At 36.0% G+C, this 26,842-nt stretch overlaps 2 protein-coding genes across 6 annotated transcripts in view; one reads left to right on the top strand and one right to left on the bottom strand.

Annotated features, from left to right (window-relative positions):
* Positions 1-5,379: 5,379 nt before the first annotated feature.
* Positions 5,380-24,358, bottom strand: ERH (ERH mRNA splicing and mitosis factor). 2 transcript variants are annotated; one of them, XM_044664808.1, is made up of 4 exons: positions 24,165-24,358; positions 16,242-16,329; positions 12,712-12,832; positions 5,380-5,859 (listed from the first exon to the last, which is right to left on the bottom strand). In XM_044664808.1, the coding sequence occupies exons 1-4, from the start codon at positions 24,294-24,296 to the stop codon at positions 5,757-5,759; spliced, it is 444 nt and encodes a 147-aa protein (XP_044520743.1). In that variant the 5' UTR covers positions 24,297-24,358; the 3' UTR covers positions 5,380-5,756. The 2 variants fall into 2 exon arrangements, with proteins under 2 accessions (XP_044520743.1, XP_044520744.1); XM_044664809.1 differs by lacking the exon at positions 24,165-24,358 and adding an exon at positions 24,013-24,101.
* An 833-nt stretch (positions 24,359-25,191) lies between these two features.
* Positions 25,192-26,842, top strand: part of SLC39A9 (solute carrier family 39 member 9) — a 36,521-nt gene continuing 34,870 nt past the window's right edge. For all 4 annotated transcript variants that reach the window (XM_044664807.1, XM_044664806.1, XM_044664803.1 and 1 more), the window contains exon 1: positions 25,192-25,367. In XM_044664807.1, the coding sequence (XP_044520742.1) occupies positions 25,272-25,367 (96 nt within the window). In that variant the 5' untranslated portion in view covers positions 25,192-25,271. The remainder of the gene's footprint in view (positions 25,368-26,842) is intronic.

The following is a 26,842-nucleotide window of genomic DNA, read 5'->3' as shown; positions in this document are numbered from 1 at the left end:
AGGAGAGGGGATAGAAAGCATTGGGGACCTAAAATTTTGAAAAAAAAAATAATGCATTAAAATATATATATATATATTAGCAATTATATATCATTTTTTTTTAAACCTTTACCTTCCGTCTTGGAGTCAATACTGTGTATTGGCTCCAAAGCAGACAAGTGGTAAGGGCTAGGCAATGGGGGGTCAAGTGACTTGCCGAGGGTCACACAGCTGGGAAATGTCTGAGGTCAGATTTGAACCTAGGACCTCCCATCTGTAGGCCTGGCTCTCAGATTTGAACCTAGGACTTCCCATCTGTAAGCCTGGCTCTCTGTTAATGAATACATTTGACTCAACTTTTTTCAATGGGAAAAAAAGAAGGGAGAAAGGGGAATTAGAAGGTGAGTAAATTAAAGGAGGGATTAGTTCTAAGCAAACCACATTCTAAGGATATACAAAAATATTTATTATCTTTTTGAGTGGCAAAGAATGAGAATCTGGGGGAGGTACCAATAAATTGGAGAATGAATAAACTAGTTAATGGCATATGGATATGGTGGAACTCCTTATCACAAAATCACTTACTTGGCCAATAATATCAGCATAATGACCAACCAAGATGCCAGAAGACCTGACAATGAAACTTGCTACCTATCTCTTGACAGAAAAATGAAGGACTCAGAATACAAAAAGAGACAAATATTTTTTAGGACATACTTAATGTTTTAATTGACTATATCTATTTATAAGAGGTTGTTTTTCTTGGGCTTTCTTTGGGGGACAGAGTGGGACAGTGAGAAGGTAGATCTTAATTGATTAAGACAAAATATATTTTTAAAAAACCAAACAATTTGGGAAGTCTGATAACATCAGAATCAAGCACAATTCCTAAGGATTAATGATGAAACATGCTACTCACCTCCTGACAAAGAGCCAATACATTCAGAGTGCCTGTTTTGTCAGTTTTTTAGACATGGCCAACATGACATTTTGTTTTGCTTAACTATGCATAGTTGTAGCAGGAATTTTCTTAATCTTTTTCTTCTTGTTTTTCGGTGGAAAGGGAGGGGCAGAGGAAAGAAGAAGGAAATAAAAAAAGTTCAACTTTGAAAATAAAATAAAATTTAGTTTCTTTTTAAAAGAGTGTAGACTGGACCAGTGATTTTATATAGGGCAACAGTTCTCATAGTCAGTCAATAAACATTTATCATGACCATACTTCGTTACTTACTGTGCTAAGATCTAGCAATACAAAGAAAAATCAAAGATAATCCCAGCCCTTGAAGAGCTCACAGTCTAATGGGGGAAAAAAACCTGTAAATAACTGTACAAAATAGGAAAGAATTGACAATGGTCCTTGGACTCTTTCCCCTGAAAGGTCTGCAAAGTCAAAACAATTTTCATAATAATACTAAAGTGCTGTTTGCCTATTAAAATATCACTTTTCCAAGTATTTATTGTGTAAGGCCGGTTTTTTTCATATACTTCAGCCAAAACAATATATCACAATAGATTGAATGCAAAAATAGATATGAAGATCCAATTTTTTCCATTAAGCAAGACATTAAACAGATTTTCAAAAATATGTAAAACAATGTTACCTTTCTCACTATTTTTGTTTTTAAAAGTTATTTTTCATAAAACTATCATTTACATAAGCTGTGTTAAATAAATTTGTATATAAATAAAGTAAACCTCTTAAGGTTTATTATTTTTTAAATAAATTATATCAGTTTTAATTTCTAAAATGGTAAATATTAGTAGATATCACCCACATAAAGAAAAGCCCTTTTGGAGCCCTCTGAAACTAAAAAAATAGTTTTCATTAATGTATTCTGTTTTTTATACATCATAATAGTTATCCCCAGTATCCCTCCTATATCCCCTCCCAGATATCTCTCTCAAATAATAAAGAGTATTCTTTAAAGAGGAAATAAAATCAGCACAATTGACCAATACATTGAAAAAAATCCAAAAACATGTACAATGTGTAAAACCTGTGAATCTCCCACCTCCACAAAGGGGTACATTTACAGGAATCCTTTCATATCTCTTCAATTGAGTCAAGCAAATTACAAAATTTGCTTGTTTTCACTTGATTTTTTGGTGAATTTCTGGTTCTTTCCAGTTGCATTAATGTAGTACTTACTGTGTATGTTATTTTCATAGCTGTTTACTTCAGTATTCGTCAAACACATCACTTCTTAGAGCACAGAAATATCCTATTACATTCATGTACTACAATTTAGATATTCCCTCATTGATAGGCATCTGCTGGAATCTTTAGTTCAAAGGACATGAATATTTTAATCATTTTATTTGCATAATTTGAAATTTATTTCCAAAAAGGTGTTCATTTCAGTTCCACCAATAATGTATTGGTGTGCCTATCAAGCCCCCTCCAACAATGAATATTGCCATTTTTTGTCATCTTTGCCAATCCATAGGGTGTGAGACTAAACTTCAGTGATTTGAATTTCTCCTGTTATTAGTGATTCATAGCATTCTTTCATATGGTTGTGAATACTCTGAAATTCTTTTGAGAACTCTTTGTTCATTAACCACTTATCTATTGGGCAATTAGTCATATATAGTTATTGCCTATAAGTCTTGCATGCCAAAACCTGATCTGAGTGAAAAACTCTCGATACCAAAAAAGTTTTCCCATTTAACAACTTCCCTTCTTATATTGTGTGTGTTCATTTTGCCTGTATGGAAGCTTTTCTGTTCCATGTAATCAAAGTTATCTATTTTATCTTTTGTTTGGTTAAGAATACATCTCCTAAGGGAACAGCTAGGTGACTCAGTGGAGAGAGGTCCAGGTCTGTCGATGGAAGGTCTTGGGTTCAAATGAGGCCTCAGATATTCCTAGCTGTGTAACTCTGCGTAAGTCCCTTAACCTCCATTGCTTAGCCCTTACTGCTCTTCTGCCTTGGAACTAATAAAAAGTATTAATTCGAAGATGGAAGGTAAGAATTTTAAGTGGAAAAAATACAACTACTTATAGCTGTGGGAAGTCTATTATGTTTCTTTTCCCATTTTTAGTAGCATAACCTTTAATCTTAAGGTCACATATCCTTTTAAAATATATTATGTAATATGTACTTCGATAGTTAGAATAGCGCCTGTCATATAATAGGTACTTAATGTGATTGACTGATTGAATGAATATGGTGCTTTCCCAGTTTTCCCAGATTTTTTTTCTTTCTTCCATGAACTTTATAACTCAACTACACTTGCCTACTTGCCTTTCCCTTAATATGATACACTCCATCTCCTTGTCTTTGTTTGGTTTATCCTCTATCTTTGGAATACCCTGATCCCTCCCTTCCCCCTCTTATTTTCCCTAGAATCCTTCAAAACTAAACTCCAATCCCACCTTTGCAAGGAGGCCATTCCTATCCTTATGCTCCCTTCTCTCCATTTCCCAAGTTGCTGGAACCTTCCCTTCTAAGGTTAACTTTACTCTGATGTATCTTACATATAATTATTTTTATACCTGTTGTATAAAATGTACTTCTATTAGAATGTAAGCTCCCTGAGGTGACTGCCTTTTGTCTTTCTTGATTTCCTGGCCCTGAGGAGAGGGCCTGATACATAGCAAGTGAATGAATAAACAAAGGAGTGAATTTTAAATGTTATTTATTAATCACTTACTAGGTAACCAACTAAGTGCTAGGGATACAAATTTAAAAAAAATAAGGCATATAAGTACTTAATAAAATGCTTTCTGACTATCCTCCCACTCCCTTTTAAACAAGATTTTGTCCTTAATCTTCTGCTCTTTGTTTGACTCCACTCACAGCTTTGACCATTACACCCTTACTGATGAATCAAGTTTCTATTGACACTCCAGATCTCTTTAGATCTCTGCTCCATAATACACCCGAAAGGCTATAAAACTGTGCATACCCTTGGATATATACAACTGGGGGGCATATATAGGATGTTCAGGGAAGACTAGTACCTCTGATGTGAGAGCTTTCTGAGCTCTTCCCATGTTATTTGTGATTTTCTAAGCCAAAATGCAACCTGCAGTGATCCAGCTCTACTTGGATTTGGCACTACTCTAGCACACTCATTTCCTATAGAATTATTGCTAAGCTTTAATGGCTCACATATTTTGGTTCTTTGCTCAAAGTTAACAAAGAAAAATGACAAGGCCGTGGGTCTTTGTAAATGAAGTACCAGGCCAGTGATGGCAAACTTTTTAGTTGCCCAAACTGCCACCCTCACATCTTACCCACACAGAGGTGAGAGTAAGTATTCCCATTGGGCTGCTGGACAGAAGGGCCGGTGATGGGAGAAATGTCCTCAGGAGCAGTGGAGAGAGAGGGGAGCAGCCCGGGCCACTATGGCTTACTAGTAATGAACTCTGGCGAACTCTGTGCTGGGGCAAGTGTGCATGTTCACAAAGAGGGCTCTGACTGCCCCCCTTCTGGCACATGTGCCATAGGCTCACCACCATGGTACTAGGGTCATTGGCACACAGATTCACTCATAAGAAAGTCGGCCAATACAGGGGTAGGTAAACTATAGCCCAAAGGCCAAATCCACTGAGAATGTCTTTTAAAAAAAATTTTAAAATGACGACAATAGCAGCCAACATTTGTATAGTATTTATCATGTGCCAGGTCCTGCACTAGGCGCTTTACAGTTATCTCATTTGATCTCCACAACACAATAAAGCTTTATTTTAAAATGTAAAAACCATTCTTCCCAGGCTGAAATCTACTGACCCCTGACCTACTACAAAAGATGTTCAATAAGATTTTGTTAGCTGCCAATGTCAAGGAGACCTTATCTATCACTTGATTGTGATTAAGATAAAAAAGAATGTAGCAAATTTAGAGAAAAGTCCTAGTTTCTGATGTTTTTCCAAACTGGGGAACTTGAAAACTCTAGTTCTAGAGAACTAGAAAATGTGGATTAAGAGAAATTAACAGTCAGGCACACTAAGGTTAAATTTAAAAAAATAATAATTTATCATTTATTCTTTTAATTGGTAGTTTGCATCTCATTTTCTATATATGGTAGGTAACTAATTAGCGCTCAAATGCTGAAAAATCCTAAGTTGTGTAGCCAGGACATTTGTTCATGTCAAAATTACTTAAGCAAAGCTAAGAAACAGAAAATGTGGATTGGCTGTTGTCCCATGTCTCCTTCTCTAGGAATCAAGAGATTTCAAGCAGGAGGCATAAACATGGTAATAATAGTTGTGATGTACTTAGTATACCAGAGAAATGAGGTAAAAGCTTCTTAATGTGATATAACCTAAGCAATAATATGTTCCTTTCACAGTTCAATGTGCTATTTTTCCTTCTTAGTGGCATAGCCAGTAAAATTTGTTTTACAGTAATGCACACTCATAGACAAAAAAAAAATGCACTCAGAGAAAACTTAACTAAAGAGCATTTATTGTATTCTCTAAGCCTTTGAGTTTTGAGGACATAACTAAATTCTGGAAAATCCTCCCACAGAAGGGTAAGTACAGTGAACATTATGAAGCAGATATGAACAGCTGGAAGAACTGTAACCAAGTGCTAACTGACGGAAGAGAAATTTTCAGCTACTTTTTAGTAAAAAAGAAAAAGAAATCAGGGAGGGACAGGGGCTTCAAGATTGATCAAGACAAAAATCTTCTAATATATTCGACCTTGGCTAGATTGTAACAAAATGGAAACAGGACTTCTATAATACAAAGCTCCCACTACAGCACACTGTACACACCTGTTTTCCAAGCCCTCCCCCCCATCCCAAAAAGGCTGCCACTTGGATTATTTGCCAGCTTGTTGGGCCTGCCGACGGAGAAGCACATAGATCTTCTCTTTGATCCAATCTTTGTTGTAGGGCTGGTATGTCTGAGTGTCTGCTCGATACCTGGGGAACAGAAAGTGATGAGCAAGGTTACTAGGGTAAAGTGTGCCTCTCTCCCATCCCCAGTATAAATAAAGCTGGTCAGAGTCAGGCTGATGGAGGCCAACAGAGACCTTCAGTGAAACTGAACAATAATAAAGAGATAAGCTGCAGAAAGCTATGTACAAATTATACTTAGTACTAAGAACACTTTCCAAAATGGTCATTATGTTCTTCATAGACAACATAAATGTTTTTCTATTAAAGTGTAAATGAACTTCAGAACCAGTTTTTAGCATTTGCCATGAAAAAAAGTGAAGAAGTGAGTGCCTAGGATAGTAAAACTAATCACCTATAATCCATCTTTAAAAAAAAGGGAAAATTAGGAACTATCATTAGCAGTAATGTCCTACTTAGGGACAAGAAAGTTATTAAAACTTGAGGTGCCTCTTTAGAGCCTTGGAAGTTTCGAAAAACTGGGGAAAATATTTAAGTTGACCTAAAACTGAAACCTAGCTGGTTAAATATCAAATTTATTTTTAGAATCACAGTATGAATGAAAAGCAAGCATCAGGGAACTAGGGATTATTCATGAACATAATGAAGAATCAGCATTTTACAAGCAATGTGCACCATCTGGTGGGAATATAATAGATCTGCAGAGGTGCACTTTGCTTTGAGTGCTTAGAGAAATCCCCATATTTAACCTTCCAATCAGTTTTTGTTTCTTTAAAAAAATATCCTTTTTTGTTCTTTCACATAAGGGGAACAAGTACTATATATATACACACACACATGAACCTTATTAGTCTCATTTTAAGAAAAGGAAATATTGAAAAACAAAAGAGAGATGTAAGCTCCTTTAGGGCAAGAAGTCTTCATTGCCTAACACAGTGCCTAGAAAATTCTAGGCATTTAATAAGTGCTGTTGATCTAGTTTTTCTTAAAAGCAGTGCAGGATGTGAAAGAATGTGAACATAATTTTAAAAACCTGTCAGGAGATTCTACAGCAACACATTTTCCCATTTGCTGCTATCCTTCAAGTTCTATAATACCTACACAAATTAGATTCTCCTTCTAGTGCTCTGACCACTCTTCTTCTCTTGTAAAATTCCAATTACTGTGGAGTTAACTATTACCTCTATGCATAAGATTTCCAAATTTCTATTTCTGGTTCAAACTTTCTTTCCCAAGCTTGGTGCTACATTTTCAACTTCCTGGCAGACAATTCTATGTGAATGTCATACTTGCTGGTCCAAAACTGAAAATATCCCCCTCAAAACTATCTTTCTTCTGACTTTTTAAAAAAGTTACTACCTTTCACCCAGTCACTTCTTTTGACTCCTCCCTTACTCTCCTGGCAGCCAAAGTTGCCAATCTTGTGGAAATTACCTCCACAATCTTTCATCTATTCCTTTTTCAGAGTCATCAGCCTTATTATTTTCACCTGGACAACTGCAACTTCCTCACTTTCAACCCACTTTACACATAACCATTCATTTTAACTTTGCTAAAGTATACCTTTGAGTCTGTCGTCCCTCCCTCCCCTATTCTGATCTTCACAAAAGCTTACAACCAAACCCTAAGATGTCACCATCTTTCACTACTCTACATTCCCTAATATATTAAAATATTTAGGTGCCCACAATGAGCAATGTACTGTGCTAAGCAGTGGAGAAGATACAAAATCTTGACTTTTGAATCCCACAAGCATTTATTTAACACTTACTATATCTAAGACACTGAAAGATGAGAGAAAGTCTCTGCCCTCAAGAAGCATACACTCTACAGTGAAGATAGGAAATACATTTATCACTCCCTCTCCTTATAGTTTTTGTCCCCAGAAATGAGTTACTCTAAAGCAACAAATAAATAAATGAAATAAAGTCATAAGCATTTAGTAAAGCTTTATTTACGTAAGCATTGGGCAGCTGCCTTAGGAAGTTATATATATTCAAAGCTAAACAAATCTTTGCTGATGTTCAAAGATCTAAAACATCAACCACAAGTAAACACAAGTGGCTCATGTTTTTCCTTCATCCTGTCAGGTACGGTTTTCCTAGTAGCCTTAAGCATATTTCTTTGCAAAAGTAGTTTCCAGTCAACTGCTTAGTGATTTCAGATGTGTCAACTACTTAGGTGGTCTAAAAATTAATACTGCCTATAGATATGTAGTTTTCAGTCAATTAACACATACATTTACATGCACAGAGCTTACCAACTGTCTGATATATTTGAATTGAAAATCCTTGTGTCCCAGTACTACCAGAGAATATAATTAAGTCATTATCTCATCAGTATTTTATACATCTGTTTATTGACTAATGAAAGCATTCTCTAAACATGCCCTTTGTTATCTCATTTCCTTGTCTTTTCATGTAGTTTCTTCCAGCTTAATTGCCTTTCCCCTCATCCATGTCCTTTCTGAAAAATCTGTTATTTCCACTCCTGAATATTTCACTCAAATACTACTTATCTTCATGAAGTCTTTCCAAATCAACAGTAATTTTTTATACCTCATCCTACTTATTTCATCTTTTGTTAAAGTAAAAACTATTTCTTACTCATTTTTGTGCCTCCAAAAGCATAGTACCTTATACATGATAAACTCAAAACGTTATGCTCAAGGATATATTTAGCACAAAATTTCATCTATATAAGAAAAGATAACTTTTAAAGTGTGTCACAACTAAATGTATTAACAGGACTTGTTCCAGGGTTTAATTCAAAAGACTGTACTCCAAATTAAAGAAAAAGAGGTGGAGGGGGGTTCAGCTAGGTGATTCAGTGGATTTAGAGCCAAGCCTAGAGATGGGAGGTCCTAGATTCAATCTGAACTCAGATACTGCCTAGCTGTATGACCCTGGACAAGTCATTTAACCTCCACTGCCTAACCCTTACTGCTCTTTTGCCTTAAAACCAATGCATAGTATTGATTCTAAGGTGGAAGGTAAAAGTTTTTTTTTTTTAATTAAAAAAATTAAGAAAGACAACTACTTTCCCCACCATCCCTAAAACTACTTTTAGTGCACATATACAGGACCAAGGCCATTGCTTATGTGATTTTCCCATTTGAAAAATAGTAATGTCTAATTTAAGGCAAGCTATATGGTGATTAATAATCAAAATGTCTCTTGAAAAATTTTCTAACCAAACCTGATGAAACCAGAATAGTAAAATTTGTATTGATCTTACCTAGTTTTACTGCTATCCCTAATTAGAAGTAACTCAAAAAAAGGAACTAAGAAATTAGCATTAGCTATTACTACTTTACTATCTGGGACACTGAGAAATTTGACTTGTCCAGGGTGGTCACAGGGCCAGAAGCTGGTCCTCTATCCCATCTTATTACAGTGCCTCCCTCTTATACATTATAAAATTTAAAGTTATAAAATATGTGTCTATAAATAACCTCCCAACAAATAAGTTGGGCCTCATTTGAAAAAGCTAAAGTACATTAAAGTTTGTTGTTACTCTAAAGTCTCATCCTATGATCCATATACAATAAGCACAGAGGAAATAGCATACTTTGGAGTGAGCCACAGTGCCTGAACCATAGGATATAAGCAAACCTCAACGACGCCCCCAACAACAAATAACCATAGGCAAAGATTGCTTCTAATTATTAATAGGTGAAATGTAAATCTAGACAACTCCTTAGGTTTTTACCTCATGTCCAGCAAATTAGCAAAAAATGAGAATTAAGTCAAATGTTGGAAGGGCTGTGGAAAAAGAGGCACATATATGAACTGGTAGTAGTTATGAATTTGTATAATTATTTGCAAAGCAATCTGGAGTTATGCTAAAGACAGTAAGGAAAATGTCAACATTCTTTGAGTTCAAGATCCTATTGCTAAGCATTATAGTAGGAGATCCAAGTTAGAAATAAAGACCAAAATACCTAGTGTAGCAAAGAATTAGACAAAATAGATGCCTACTGAGTGGAAATGGATTGATATGTTGTGGTAAATGAATGTAATAGAATATTATTGTATTGCGAGGTCTTACAAATGTTAAGATATGTGAAAAAACTAAGAAAATACAGTAATACAAAATACGAAAATACAAGTAATACAAAAAGTACCCAAAACCTTCAAACTGAGCACTGTGTAATTTTAATGATCCAAGTCTGCCAGTAGATAAGAGTTAAACTTAGGTTCAAATTTTGTTTCAGCCAGTGATGACTATTGCACTTGTAAAGATTATTTCATCTTATATTTAATGCTTCACTGTCCCCCTCTATAAAAATGAAGCTGCCACTCACATCCAACATTAGAAATGTTGTCTAAATGAAGAAACCTGCAATATGTCTTGGTAGGGAGAAAATCATAAAGATAGCTGTATACTAAACAATACAACTGTTATCTATCAGGTTTGATAAATCTTCAAGAATAAAGGCAATGAAAATTAATAGTTACTAATGGATAATTTATTAAGCATCTACCATATAGGAGATATACCTCTACCTCTATGGGAAATATGAAGTTAATTGAGGTAATGTCTCTGCCATCATGAAGTTTATAATCTCACTAAGGAGATAAGACAAACATAAATAACTATAACAAACTATATATATATATATATATATATAGGTGAAACAGATACAAAACAAAGGGCCATGCAAAGTATGATAGGACAGATCATTACTGACTAGAGGATGATAAAAGAATCAGGAAGTTTCAATGGGGGGTGGGGAGGAAGAAGCACACAGCACAGAGCAAAACACAGAGTTGTTATATTTTTGTTGGATTTTCAAGATGAAAAGGGAATTGAACCAAATTTCAGAGAATTTCAAAGAACACTAATTGCCAGTCAAAAGAAATTACTTAGTACGCAACCATTTTGAAAAGGAACAATACGACTATATTTATACAAAAGAAAAATGTTGGGAATGGTATAGATTGAAGGAGGAAAAGAAAAAAAGGCCAGGAGCCCTCTCAAGAGGCTATTGCAGGGGTTCTGGTGGATAGTACTAAGAGCTGATAAATAGTTGGATAGGATCAAGAGAAATGGAGAGGGAGAGAGAGAGAGAAGGAAGAGATACAGGAGATGCTACTGATATGCAATCAGCGAATTGGATGAAATGTAACAAAGAAGGAAGTTATTAAAGACAGTGCGCTAAGGTTTAGAACCTGGGAGAGTGAATAGTGATACATGGACAAAAATAGTTAAGATAGAACAACTCACAGGGAAAAAGATAAAGCTTGGTTTGGGATAGTAAAGGAACACATCCGCATAGAATTGGTGGTTGAAGCCATGGAAATAAGATTGCCAAAAAAATAGAATATAAAGAATGTGAAAGGTCAAGAACAGACCATTATGAATACCAATATAAAAGGATCAGAAGATGAGAAGCCAATAAAGGAATCAGAGGAGCATTTAGAGAAATAGAGGGTACCAGGAAAATATGACTACTTATTAAGTGAAAGGAGATAAGAAGGCTGATCAGCAGTACGAACAGCTGCATCATAACTGGAAAAAAAGAAAAAAAGGCCAATGGATTTAGTAGTCATCTATGATATTTGAGAAAGCAAGTTCAGTAAACAAGTAGGGGTAGAAATTGATTTCAGAGTTGAGAATATAGTGGGTACTAATGAAATAGATACATTTGGTATAGATAACTTCCCCAAGAAAGTTAACAACAAAAGAGGGTAAGAGATCAGAGTAGTGGATGAGGAAAAGAACAAGAATTCAAAGGATATGACTATTTGTAAGCAGATGGAAAGGTCAACATTAGAAGACAGGATTAAAGAGACAGAGTCTAAATCAGTGATTCCCAAAGTGGGAACCACACACCCCCTGGTGGGTGCTGCAGTGATCCAGGGGGTAGGGGTGATGGCCACAGGTACATTTATCTTTCCTATTAATTGCTGTTAAAATTTTTAAAAAAAATTAATTTCCAGGGGGCTAAGTAATATTTTTTCTGGAAAGGGGGTAGTAAGCCAAAAAAGTTTGGGAACCACTGGTCTAAATGAAGAATAATGATACAAAAGTGAAGAAAGAGTAAATGATGATATGGACATTGAGCAATGACTGAAATGGGCTGGAGATACTAACTTGGATGGCCTTAGTTTTCTAAATTTATATGAATGGATAACAAGGGTAGTAGAGTTAGAGCACCCAATCATACTCCAGTGTCTTGAGATGTCTTGAGAAAAAGTCATTTAACCAACTCCCAGTTTCTTCATTCATAAAAAATGGGATATTTGTACTACTAGATCAGGTTATGGCAAGAAAAATACCTTGCAAAACTTTACAATATTATGAAAATAAGAATTGTTAACACTGGGGGCAAAGTGAAAAGAGAGAAAATGTAAAAAATTGTGGGAAATGAGACAAAAAACTAATAAACAGTAGGATTATTAAACACTACTAATATAGAAGACAAATATTTTCTAATGTCATTATATTAGATGTTAAACAAAAATGTATATGCAAAAGGTTTTAACAGCTAATGTTACTTAAATTTCATCCTGATCTTGTGCATTTTGACCTATTCTTTATATGGTATTGAAGAATAATGTAATTTTCATTTAAAAACCCAGAATGCCTTTGAACAAAAATGCCAAGTGAACCCTAAGACAATACATGAACAAGAATGGGAAGAATAAATTAACTTTTAATATGAGTTCTCTGCTTACTCATTCATCAGACAAATCTATAGAAAGTTCCAGTGTCTCTAATTCTAAGGTATAAAATGGGATGATGAGCCTTACTTAAACGGTAAATAAATGAATTAAAGAACTTGTATAGAATGAGATAATGTACAAAATTATAGTACTGAACTGAATCAGTAATTTTTGGGAGTAGAGAGAAGGAAAAAAAAAGAGAAAAAAATATAAATTTTAATCATTTACATTGGTAGCTGGTACTTACACAAGGCAGCTAAGATCTGCCAGATCATCAATGAAATCAAACAACTGACTGATATCATATGTGATGGAGGGACTGTTGGGATTCATTCTCTTCAGATGCTCTTCATACATTTTACAAACTCCTAGAAAGAGAGAAATGAGATCTTACACAGATTTCTGGTTTAGTACTACATAATATGCTAATATAAAATTTATGAAGATGGGATATTTTTGAGTTTACTTTGGTTGGCTTTGGGTTTATCACTCTGCTTTATATCAGTTTCAAATGTTCCTTACTTTCATGAATTAATTACATTGCTAGTAATTATGCAATATCTTTATTTACCACAGTGACAAGTTCAGAGAAAAGGACCTGAGTCTAAAAAGGGATTCATCATTCAGTTGATCAAGCAGATGATGAATACATAGAATTGTTTCTTTTCTCTCATTTGTCACATTAAGTTGTATTGCTAAAGACAAATCTAATGCAAAAATAAATATCCTGTGACCCAGAGTTACTACAGCTCAGCACATATCCCAAAGAGATCAGAAGATCATATGTGAGGGAGGGATGTGTGTGTGTGTGTGTGTGTGTGTGTGTAAAAACTCTAGAACTATTTGTAATTTGCTTCTAAAAAACAATGGAAACAAAGGAGTTGTCTAGTGAATGAACAAATTGTGATATAATAATGTAATGAAATATTACTGAAATTATGAATTTCTCATTCAGATAATCAAAACTTAAAAGAAATTTGGGAGGGCTCATGTGAACCAATGCAGATTAGACAGAACTGGGAGAACAAATTATATAACTAACGACCATAATAATAAAGAAAACACAGTAAGATTTTATAATCTTAACAATGTCAGGTTGTGACTTCTGATAACCAAAGAGAAAACAAGCCTTCTGCCTCTCAGTAGAGATGAACTTTAAGTATGGAAGTACATTTTCAGATGTAAAACACTATAGTTTTTTGCTTTGCTTTGTTTGATTTTACTTAATTGAAACAAGGGAGGGTTCTAAAGGCAGAGTTGGAGATATAGTTACTGCAAAGGGTCAGCAGCATAAGAAAAGAGCATAAATAAATAACCCCAACACCTAGTATGTGACTAGGTATGTGACCACTTAACCCTTCTGAGTCCGTTTCCTAGTCTGTAAAATTAAGGATAATAATAACTCCTGTATAATCTATAGGGCTGCTATCAATCTCAAATGAAATAATGCATCTAGGCCAAATACTTTGCAAACTTTTAAGTGTGCTATAAACAGTGATTAATATCTGGGTAAACAAAAGATACAGTGGTGCTTTCAAGAAGGGTTTCTGTTTTGCTTTTTTTATTTTTTTTATTTTAAACCCTTAACTTCTGTGTATTGACTTATAGGTGGAAGAGTGGTAAGGGTAGGCAATGGGGGTCAAGTGACTTGCCCAGGGTCACACAGCTGGGAAGTGTCTGAGGCCAGATTTGAACCTAGGACCTCCTGTCTCTAGGCCTGGCTCTCAATCCACTGAGCTACCCAGCTGCCCCTCTGTTTTGCTTTTAAATGGTAACGAGATAAAATGATTCATCACCATAAAAGTTAGGCTCAAGTGACTTAGCAGAATTAGGGAATTGTTCATTTTTGACAGATATTAATTTCATTTTTTATATTTAAAACAAGACCTTTGAAGTAGGAAAACTTTCCTCAACCTCACAATGTGGGAATAACTTTCCCCCACTCCCAACTTTTATTTTCTAAGGCTCTTTTAGTATAAAGGAATAACGAAATTAATCAACAAGCAATTATTAAATGCCTTGGGGATAAATATACAAAAGGCAATCCTCCCTTGCCCTCAAAAGACCATATTCTTCTGAATGAATTTAACACTTCTGGCAATTTGGGAAAAGTATCATATTTTATTCACTTACAAAGGTCTTAAGCTTAATTAAGTTAATATCCTCATGACTATCAATACCATCATGCAGGGGTTAGCAAATAATGTACTATAAAAACAGGTGGCCGGTGCCAGAAGTTTGTCAACTCCTGTTATAACTGACTGTATAGATCACTTATTTAAACATCAAAAGCAAGTCATAATTGTCAAGAGGCTCTCAAAAAGCAAAACCTACAATCTGCTATTTTAGCAAGTAAGATCCTTCTCTAATGCCTTATTATGGCAAGCTCTTAAAGGTTATACTAAGCCCTACCAAGCACCCTACTGACAGGGTGGTATATTGTGGCCACGGATGATTTACAAAGATCATCTCCCAAGTCAGAGTGATTGTGAATTGTTAGTTGAGTTAGTACTCACTCATATCAATGAATACATAGATCTTTAGAACAATAATGAAGTATTAATTTCAGTAACACCAATTAGTTTTAGTAATGCTTTATTTCTGAAGATTATAATGTATGCAAAGTTTATTTTCCTATTAGAAGAATATCAGAATGGGCAGCTAAATGGTTTCATCAACAGAGCTAGGCCTAGATATGAGATTACTGTGACTGGGCAAATCACTTAACCTGCTGCCTAGCCTTTTGAAACCAATACTTAGTATTGATTCTAAAACAGAAGGTAAGGGTTAAAAAAAAAAAAAAAGAAAAAGTATCAGAGCCAATGTAATCAAGATAAAATAGTGCAGAGCTACAAATGAAGAGCATTTGTTCAATTATAAAATACTAGTGATACATGTATATGCATTGCTAATATACACTTTACTTTTATGGTTGTGATTAATCAAATAATCTACTTCAAGAGTATTTCAACTGGTACCTAAATTTATTAGACTGAAGACTAGCTTTAAGCTGAACCTCTTTCCACAAATCACAGGCATTTTGGGAAAGAGTTAAGGTGCTACGTATGGCTAAAAAATGCTGTTGTCTTAACAGTTTTGAGAGAAAGTGAGAAATATATCATTTGCTGACAAAAGTTAGGAACTATAATGTAACAGACATGTTGGCAATGAACTCCAATACATACTAAATCTAGCCTGTATGTACCTAAATGAAATGGATTATTAAATTTTTAAAATGAATATTATTATTAGTTTCCATTATGATGCTGTCATCATAGCATATCAAAAGGGTGATGATAGATAGGGCTTTATATGGTGCTCTCTATTCTTACCTATAGATAGCATAATTTTGCCTGTGATTATTATTTGCAGGAAAAAAGGCCATTTGGCTGGTAGTGAATTCCATAAAGCCGGAATGTACAAAAATACTATTTGCTTTAAGACATCATTTATGACTCTTAGAAATTCTTACTCCAAATAAGAGATATGAAGACACCCTACCCCCCAACCTCAACCCCTTTATAGATGCCAGATCCTTAAGTGGGGAACATTGCAGATTTTCCCCCCCAATGTGTTAATTGGTTCTGTTGATACCATCCCTCTTCCCTTCTTTTTAATGTTAAATTCTTTTTATAAGGGATGAGAGAATACATAGGATGAAATAATAAAAGATTTTAATAATATTTTTAAAAGAAATCAGTATCATGGCTTTTCATCCTATGTATATGAAGTAATTTTTGCAGGGAGAAAAAAATAACCATGACTAATCTAACTTACCTTCCATGCATTCATTCACTGATTCATAATCAGCATAAGTTCGGCCTTCTGGCCTCTTGGTGGGCTGTACCAACAAAATGGTATGAGACTGCAAAGAAAAGGGCAGATTCAATATAGTTTCTTAGCAAAATCTGAGTGATCAAAGTATAATCTGAAACCTGTGTTCAAAACTAAAACAACTGTTACCAAGATATAAAGAAATGTTACAGTTCATTTTCTGAACATTTATGTTACTGTATATAAGATTTAGGCACTTCATATTGACTTGGATTCTCTTTAAAGGCTTGTGAAACAATTACTTGGCAGAAAATAAAAACCACCATTCATTCCTCCAAATTAGATTCTGTATTCTGAGGCTAAAATTTTGTTACTCTTCCTTCCTAAAGAATCATCTTATGTATGTTCTTTCCTTTTTATTCTCTTGCTACCACCATAACCCAAGTCATAGTAAATCACCTGGTGAGTTACATGACTTTGATAACTTCCTCAGTTCCTATCCATCTTCCCCCCTACACACAGACTAACATTTTAGGAAAATAAGCTACTACCTTTCATACATCATCCTTATACTCAAAATCTTTCAGTTTTTCAATAAATCATGTTTTGCCTGCATGAAAACTAATAAAGGTGTTTACATTTTTAAATAAAAATCTATTGCATAAAAAAATTGTAAAAATCATTCTTGTTTGAGGGTGCTATAAGAACAGATGGGACCAGATTTGGGCCTTGAGTATTAAGTTTGCTGACCTCAAGCCTACTGGATAAAATCCAAAATCTTCTGTATAACATTCAAAGCCTTCTGTAATCTTCTCTTTTCTTTCCAGCCTTTCCTTATACTACCTATGTATTATTCATTTGTTATTACTTATTTGTGTATATCATACTCCACCTAAGCCGACCAAATTCTTTAAGACCAAAAACCATATTTTTCTTTATCTATCTTTACCACATTTCTGGTAAAGCACTTTTACTGCCCAAAGGAGATGTTTATTGTTGATAATTTGACTATTAATCTCTATGGCCTCTCATTTCCTCCAACTCCGTTATGAGGGTTCTTTAGATGCCTGAAGTACAAATGGGTAAGCTGATAGAAAAGATGTCTTTTCCTATCTAAGATGAAGTCTAAAAATAAAAACTCTTATTAATTTAAGTGTACAGGCAGAATAGTGCGAATAGAAAACCTGTCTCAGAGCCAGGAGACCTGGATTCAAATTCAAATTCTGACAAATACTGGCTATGTGAATCAGACAAGTCATTTAATTTCCTTAGTCTCCTTGGCAACTCTTAGAGTAAAGTTGCAGAAGAATTGAAACTTCATTGGTAGAAAGAGCTTCCTTGCCAGGAGTTAAGAACAAGCAGCAGCTCAGATTTAGCTAGTCTGTTCCATCAATCTACTTTTCTATTTTTTAACCAGGACCCAATAGTTTTGATGATCACTACTTTAAAACAGTTGGAGGGATGGAAGTGCTATTTCCCTACCTTTCATTACTACTTTTGTCATTATTTTCCTTAAGATTCTAAACCTTTTGCACCAATGAATTCTATTCTTTTTCCAATTCTATAAGTTAACTAATTTGCCAATATGGTCGGTATAGCAATAAATCTGCAAGTTAAAATTTCAACTAACACATTATATTGCCATGGCCCCAACATTCTAGCAATGCCTATTCTCCAATTATTGAGTTGTTTTTTTAATGTCTATAAAATGTTGTCTATTGTGTTTATATGTCTTAAGTATTTTGGTAGTTTAATTCTCTCAAATGTCATATTTTGTAGTTATTTGGAATAGGAATCATTTCCTCTTGGTTTTTGTCATTATTACATAAAATACTAATGATTTTTGTGGATTTATTTTATATCTTGCTAAAACTAATACTTGGCTAATTTCTTTGGCTGAAACTATGGGATTTACTTTTTTAAAAATCTTATCTTTACTGACATCTTTTGTTTTTACATCACCTTCATTTCCAAATGTAAATCGCTCCCTCCGTTACTCAACAAGTCATCCCTTGTAACTAAGATTTAAAAAAAAATTAAATTAAAAAGCAGTCCAGTAAGATCTACCAACACATTAACTATGTCTGACAGGATATGCAATATTCTTCTCCCATAGCTCCCCACATCTGCAGAGAAAAGGAAGTGTCTCAATTCTCAAGGGTCAACCTTGATAATTATAATTATATGGTATTCAGGGTTTTTTCCTTTTCAATTTACATTCGAAGTAGTTTGATTGACATAGCACTAAACCTGTTATTTAAGCACTATTCATTTTTTCTTTATGTTGTTACAGCCCAAATATGAGCAATGAAAATCTCTCCAATTATTTAAGTCATCTTTTGTTTCTCTGAAGTATTCTATAAGTTTTCAGTGTGTCTGGGTAGATGAATTCCTGGACTTTGTAATTATTATTTTTTAATTACTTCCTCCTAGATCTTATTACTCTATAGAAATGTTGATTTTTGTTGTTGGGAATTTCATTTTTAACCTTCTACTTTATTTATTATCTCCATTAGTTCCTTGGCTGACTAAGGTTTCTTAAGTAAATCATCATGTCTACAATTATGGATAATTTTTGCTCCTTCTTTGCCATCATTTATAATTTCAAATTGTTTTTCACATCTGATAGCACTTTGAGAACCATGTCAAAATAGTAATGAGGACTTGCTTTGTTTTAGTCCCGTACCTACTGAATGTCTCCTCATTTCAAATAATGCTAAGTTTTGGTTGTAATTGGTGGGTTTTAGCCTATTTTAAAATGGGTCTTTTTCTGCCTATGCATGTAAAAGTTTTTGTCATTTGTGTTGTCAGAGGATTTTTCACCATCTTTTGCTACAGTTTTGTGGTTTAGTTTTTAGCACAATTTATTAGGTTAATAACTGCTGTTCTAGCCATACTTGCTTCCTGGCAATAAATCCATAGAAATTATCAGCAAATAATTTTTCGGATATATTATCTTCTTCTAAACATTTTAGTGACACTAGCAATAGTTCTCTTTATTTTGCTCCTCTCTGACTTAGATACTAGGATCATACTTGTCTATAAAGTAGTAGAGTGATAAACAAGAAGATAAAGTATTGGAAGACTGTTTTCACGACTCTAAGTGAAAACTAGGCCAAAAAAAAGAAAAAAGGTTTAGATGAATACATCTTTAAGACAAAAAAAGTTATGTTTTAACTTATTGGAATTAAATTCCAAGTGGGTTGTGACCTAAAGAATAAAATTATAAAAGATCACATCATTAAAAAATGGGGAAAGATTAAAGTTAGTATAACTTTCACAATCTTGAAGAGGGAAAATATTAAGCAAGGAATAGCAATAACAAGAAAAAAAATTTCAATTACATGAAATAGAAAAGCTTTTGCAACAACAAAATCGATATAGCAAATTTTATTAGGAGAAAAAGAACCTTGCATCAATTTTATCTGTTCTATGCCTGATACTTAAGAAACAGAAGGAGTTAACACTAATTTAAGACTAAAATATATTTTAAAATGTCAGTAAAAAATAAGTGGTCAAAGTTTGCAGTCAAACAGTTCTTAATCCAGCTGGCAGAGAGCAGCTAGGTAAGCTAAGTAGATTGAGAGCCAGGACTATAGACAGGAGATCCTGGGCTCAAATCCAGTCTCAGGCCATTTCATAGTCCTGTGATCCTGGGCAAGTCACTTAATACCTCACTGCCTATAGCCCTTACCACTTTTCTGCCTTAGAACCAATATATAGTATTGATTCTAAGATGGAAGTTAAAGGTTTAAAAAAAAAAACAACTTGCCAACTATTAACAACAACATGAAAGATTGCTCCAAATTTACCAATAATTAAAAGGCAATAGGAAATAACCTTGAGGTTTTATCTCTCATGCAACAAAGTGCCAAAGATAACAAATGACAGACATAGTTCATGCTGGAGAGGCTTTGAAATGATACACATCATTACATATATAATGTTGGTGGAGTTGTAAATTAATATAAATATGATGGAAAACAATTTAATTATGTGAAGTGATCATGATTAAATTACTCATCTCCTTTGGACTATAAGGATAAGAGAAATTTAGAGAAACTAGCTAGGACTTTTAAGAATTGATGAATGCTGAAGTAATCATAACCAGGAAAATACTCAAAAACAAAGAGAATACACAAACCAAAGGGATAAAATGAAATTTGAATTATTAATATTTGGTTCTGAAGAAGAGGAAATGTACTGCCCTTCTTCCATGGAGTAGTAGGGGATTATGGATGTGGAATGCTGCCTGTGCTTTAGGACCAACAATTCTAAACTTTCTGGTCCAGGACCCCTTTACATTCTTAAAAATTATTTAGAACAAATAATGTCTTTCTGTTTAATATCAAGACCATATTAGAAATGAAAACCAATCAATTTTTAAGTATTTAATTCATTTAAAAATAAACATTAGGGGGGCAGCTGGGTAGCTCAGTGGATTAAGAGCCAGGCCTAGAGACTGGAGGTCCTAGGTTCAAATCTGGCCTCAGACACTTCCCAGCTGTGTGACCCTGGACAAGTCACTTGACCCCCATTGCCTACCCTTACCACTCTTCCACCTATAAGTCAATACACAGAAGTAAAGGGTTTAAAAAAAAATAAACAAACATTACATGCTAATAAAACTAGTAAAAAAAAACCCTATATTTAAAAAATTGTTAAGGATGGAATTATTTGCATATTTTTGCAAATTTAATGCCTGATTTAATAAAAGACAATTGGATCCTCTACTGCTTCTCTGATAGCTTCTGTATTCAGATTCTAGAGACATGTTGTTTAGCCTGAATTATGGTGAAGAAAACAGCCTTGAACAGTTAGATAACTGGAAAAGTATTTAAAAAGGGAAATGATTTCAAGGATCCTGAGGAGTCCATAAACTACACTTCAATAAGTGCTATACTATAGATATGGTCAATATGTTTGTTTTGCTAACTTTTTTTTTCTTTTGTTATATAGGAAATGTCAGTGTGGGATGGGGATGAGATGACATAAAAACAAAAGATCAATAAAAGAACACATGTATATGGATTTGTCCAACATATTAGATATAGTGAATAGGATTATCATGCCCACTGATTGACAGAGCTCAGATTGCTATTTATGATCTCTAAGCTTAAAATAAAAGTCTAAGTATAAATTCTTTCAATTCTCTCAGCATTCAATACAGGCCATAATATTACTACAATCTATCTTTTCACTACTTCCTCATATTTTCGATAAAACAGGCCATTCATTCCCCAAAAGTAGATATGTTCCCTGCCCCTCCCCCACCCTGTTATTGGGCTACTTGGCCATCTCCTCCTGACAAAACATTACTCTTCTGGGGCAGCTGGGTGGCTCAGTGGATGGAGAACCTGGCCCAGAGACATGGGTTCAAATCTAGCCTCAGACACTTCCTAGCTGTGACCCTGGGCAAGTCACTTAACCCCCTTTGCCTAGCCCTTACCACTCTTCTGCTTTAGAACCAATAACAGTATTGATTCTAAGACGGAAGATAAGGGTTTAAATACACACACACACACACACACACACACACACACACACACACACACACACAAAATTACTCTTCCTTCAAAAACCATGATCAGGGGCAGCTGGGTAGCTCAGTGGAGTGAGAGTCAGGCCTAGAGACAGGAGGTCCTAGGTTCAAATCTGGCCTCAGCCACTTCCCAGCTGTGTGACCCTGGGCAAGTCACTTGACCCCCATTGCCCACCCTTACCAATCTTCCACCTATGGGACAATACACCGAAGTACAAGGGTTAAAAAAAAACCAAAACAAACCAAAACAAAAAAACCATGATCAGTGCAAATTCCAGGAAACCTTCCTTATTAGATAACCAATTCCCAAACTACTTAAGATCTGAACTTCTATAATACTTAATCTTGTAGCACCCAATCTATATCACATCCTAGCACCTTATGATGAGGTTTCTTACTTCCCATTATTTGACTAAAAACTCAAACTACTGGTTTACCCAATTCTAAAACCTTCACCAAACTTAAGCTGAGAGATTGGTAGTATAATTTATAATTTTTATAGTAAAGATACTCATTTCTTAAAAAGTATAAGATGCAAACACACCACTTTTTATTTTATTTTCATACCAAAGCTGTTTGTAGAGCTTACTGGAGGTAGTTTAAATTCAACTGCCTTAGTCTCAAATTCGGTTATATTCCTTCTAAGGAAACAAATGGCTAAATAGAGAACTTAGGAAAATCTTTTATTTTCACTCTAAGTGATTTTTTTCTCAAAAGTCTAATTCACTCTAGCACTGAGTTATTTTTTTCTACCTTTCCTTCCCAAATATGATCTAGTATGACAAAGTCTAAAACCAACATTTTAGTCCCCAAACGTTTCAATTCCTACCATCCTTTAGGACCCAACTCAAATACTATGTCCTGTATAAAGTCTTCCTGGGAAGAATTGTTCCAAAAAGCTTCGAAGATAAGTTTTGCAATTAAATGCAGTATTGCATTATCACCTGACTACAAACAATAAGTGTCTAGGCTTAAATTTGAATCCAGCTAGTAATCCTATCCCTCCACAAGTATTTTTGGGTATATGATTACTGAATACCATACCCAAAGCCTTTTCCGTTGAACAATCCGAAGACCTATAGTTCTACTAAAAAACAAACAAACAAAAACTCTCAAAATTCTTCAAATGTTTTTCAAAACGAAACTAGCTCAATTTCAATTTCAGTACGTTTTCCCATTTTAAATTCTAAACGACTAATAAACATAAGATGATTAAACATTAGTCCGTCAGGAACAAGTTGTGAGCAAAAGCACCTTTACTTTTTAATTAGTTTGCTCTATTAACACAACAGATATTTAAGACATTCGACCAACAGTGGAATATTGAAAATCAGAAAGCTCATCCAGTGTGGAGAAGGTATTTTCCTCCAACTCACTAAGTAATTTGCAAGGCACTTGGGTACATAGGATTTATTTACACTTATACCAAGATCCCCCAAACCTTAAAACAAAAGATTCAGAATAAAAAAGGCTTATTTAGTACTTCATAAATGAATGCAATCTTGATTTGCAAACTTTTAAGTTATGCATCTCTTTAGATGTTTAACCCTGATTTGGGGGATGTGCGGGTGATAAAATTAAAAGAGCGGGAATATAGGAAATTTTAAGGGAGGGGGATGAGGTGGGGGGGAAATAGAGCTAAGGAAAATGATTAAGAGAAGCAGAAAACAAAACAGGGGAGCAGCAGCACTCCATTCGTGGGAAGAGGCAATGGCAACTATAACTCGAAGGTCGGTTCCGTGTCTGCTCCGCAAAATAAATGCATTTGCTTCTAACATTCTCCGCAGAATTTGGAGGGAAAGTATTTCGAGCCCTCGCTGCTGCCTCGAGGTGGAGAATAAGGAAAGAAGCTCATCCCCAGCATCACCTAAATTCCGCCAGGGCGGAGCGGGCCCCCCGCGGCCTCGCTTGCTTCCCAGGAGCCGGGACGTGCCGGGCCGCCCCCCCCCCCCCCGGCCGCGGGTCTCGAGGCCGCCCAAGTCAGGGAAGGGGATTCCGAACCTGGCCCCGCGCCAGGAACGGGGCCGCTCCCCAGCGGGTGTGTGAGTAGCGAAGGGGGTGGGGGAGGTCGCCAAGCCACAATGCGGAGACGGGAGTGCTGGGGACCGGTCTGTGGAACCAGGGGAACGGTGGAATCATAAGGCTTGGGGGGTTGGGGAGGGGACTCAGGTTCGGCCCCTTCAGGCTTGGGTTAGAATTCGGGGTCGGGGCGGCCGCCGAGGCCTCTCTCACCATCGTGCCGAGCTCCGCCGCTGCCGCCGCCACAGCCACTGCACACGAGCTGAGCCGCAACACCGCTAACAGCCAATCCCCGCGAGAAGAGCCACCGGAAGTCGGCGGCGCCGCAACGCGAGAACACCCCCTCGGAGACTAGAGACTCATACCTTCACAGGAGTCGTTGACGCCTGGCTGGCCATCTTTGATGAGGGGGGAAAGACTGCTGGGGGACCTTTCGACTTCAGCGCAGATCTTGTTCTCTCCTGAACGCTGAATATTAGGCTCCTATGATCAGACATCCATTCCAGAGGATCAGCTGCTCACGGAGCGACAGAGATCTAGTCCCACAAGCCCGACTCAAAGATGGCGGCTGGCTGAGGCGAGGAGGACCTAAAGTAGGTTGTGTCTGGGAGAGGACGGTTGTGACCCGGAAGCGACGTTTATAAGAGGAGAGGGCGGGGGTGGGGAGGGAAATGCAGAGATCCGGAAGTGAATGTCTGGAGGAGGTGCCACTTGGCGGCAATGGTTGCAATGGCGGCGGAGGTGCAGGATCCCGGCCGAGGCTGGGCAGCCAGGGGGACCCCTGAGTATAGGCCAGAGACTGGTTTCTGTACACGCTTCTGCTGAATCCTCCCCCGAGGTTCCAGTTAGAGAACTGCGGCCTACGTTCCCCAGCCCTCTAGACACGAAGGAGAGTTGGCCGGTGCTGGTGGGCTGCTCTGGGCCCCGGGGGTGAGAGGGGGGAGGTCACTGACGGGCGGACTGTAGAGACCGGGACGCTTGCAGAACTGAAAGGTTCTCTTGCCCTCTACTCCCTCTTCACACAGTGTATCCCCCCCACTCCAATTGCACCCGCCTCCCCGCGTTCCATATCCCAGCAATTTTAGGGCTGTGACTTAACGATTGAAGAAATCTTCTCTCACACATCATCATACCCACTATTGACTTCTCCCTTCTGTAACGAGAAATTGAACAACAGAAATATTTTATTCTTGTCACTTGTGGATAAAAGGCTGATAAGGAGATAAGGCCGTCATAAGCCCTCTCTGGTACTCATACCAGGAAACAATAGTTCTCCCTAGAAGTAGACGCGGAAGAAATAACTGAAGTAAACCTGCTGTCCGTGGGAAGCCAAAAGATCTGAGAAGTTGATTTCTCGAAGTCTCTTCTTTTGGAGCCAGGACAAGTGTTTATAAGTAATTAATCACCTTTTGAAACCCCAAGGGGGTAAATTGTGATTTGATGTTCTTTGGGGTGACTAAAGGACAAGAAAAATGGATGATTTCATCTCCATTAGTCTTCTGTCGCTGGCCATGCTGGTGGGATGTTACGTGGCTGGAATCATCCCCTTGGCTGTTAATTTCTCCGAGGTAAGACATTCTCAATTATCTCAGTTTTCAAGATAGCTGATTTAAAGTATAATTGCGATGGGCAGGCTCCCCAAACGATGTCAGAACCCTTTAAAGACCTCGTACTCCAAACGTAAAATAACCAGAAGCATTTAACACTAAAACATCGATACTTTAAAATTCCTAACCATAGAGAAAAAAATAACAGAAACTTTAAAATGCGAATTGGTTTTATTCCAGTTAAAACCGTCGTTTGGTTGTCTTGAAAAAAAATTATTTTTATAATGATTGCTAGCTTTTCTCAGAAATGGGACTGTTATTTAAATGTGACATAAATGGTAAGGGAACTGGGGTACTGACACTCAAAGAATAGATTTGGAAAACATTTGTTTTAGAAACATATTCTTTTTTGTAATATTATGATATTTAGGCAAAAATTAAGTTTATTTTTCAGGCCTTAAGCATGCTGAGGAGAATCCAGAAAGCATAAAGTCATAAAGTGCCACGTATAAGCCACAAAATGCAAAATCTACTGAGATAAGAATATATTGGCTCCTTAATGATTGGTCTTAGTGGATGGGATTTTGAGTTTAGGACAGCTTTTTCATTCTGAAAATTTTTATTAAAGACTTACTTTGGGCAGAAGCACTGTGCCAGTAATAAATACAAAACAGACAAAGCAGCAAATATGAAGTGCCTGTTGTATGCTAGACACTGTAGACATAGAAAGTGAAATACATACTCCCATCCTTGAAGAAGCATGTTGCTTGGGTGTGGAAATAAGAGCTCACTGAATAAACAATCAGTACAAAGGCAATATATTACAAAGTATTACATAGGGTATTACAAAGTGGTTTAGAAGCCCTCATTTTTTGTGACTATAGAGGAAAGGTTTCACCTTGTCTTTCTTGGATGGGAAGAGTAGAGCATTCCATGTAAAGAGAATAACTTGAGCAAAGGAATTGTGAGAGAAAATTAAAATTAATCTTTTTGAGGAACTGTAAAGATGCTAGCTATTCTCCTTCCATTCTGTCTTCATACCACTCAACTTCTAGGAATTGAAATTGAGTGACAACTATATGGTTCCATATGGACTCAGGTAGAAAACCTCTTTTTATTAGAAGGCTAAAATGTACTCCCACAGTACTCCTATTAAGCCAAAGACTATATATTATATGTATAGAATTATAATGTAAATTATAATTATAAAATTGTATCTCAGAGTGTGGTTGTCCAAGGCAAGGGTTCTTAATCTGGGAGCCAGAGGACCCTCCTCCCACCCCCAGCAGTCCACAGACAGATTTAAAAGACCTATGGATTTTAAAAATACACATTTTAAAAACTATCTCAATATATTTTATTTCCTTTGCAACATAGTATATATTTCATCCATTTAAAAATATTTTGAAAAGGAGTCCATTAAGTTTCATCAGACTGCCAGAGGGGATCCATGAAACAAAAAAGGTCTAACACTGAAGGGAATGTGTAAAAAGGCC

The sequence above is a fragment of the Gracilinanus agilis genome, chromosome 2, assembly GCF_016433145.1.
Source record: "Gracilinanus agilis isolate LMUSP501 chromosome 2, AgileGrace, whole genome shotgun sequence".
NCBI classification, from domain to species: domain Eukaryota; kingdom Metazoa; phylum Chordata; class Mammalia; order Didelphimorphia; family Didelphidae; genus Gracilinanus; species Gracilinanus agilis.
This window is presented reverse-complemented; position numbering and strand designations above follow the sequence as displayed.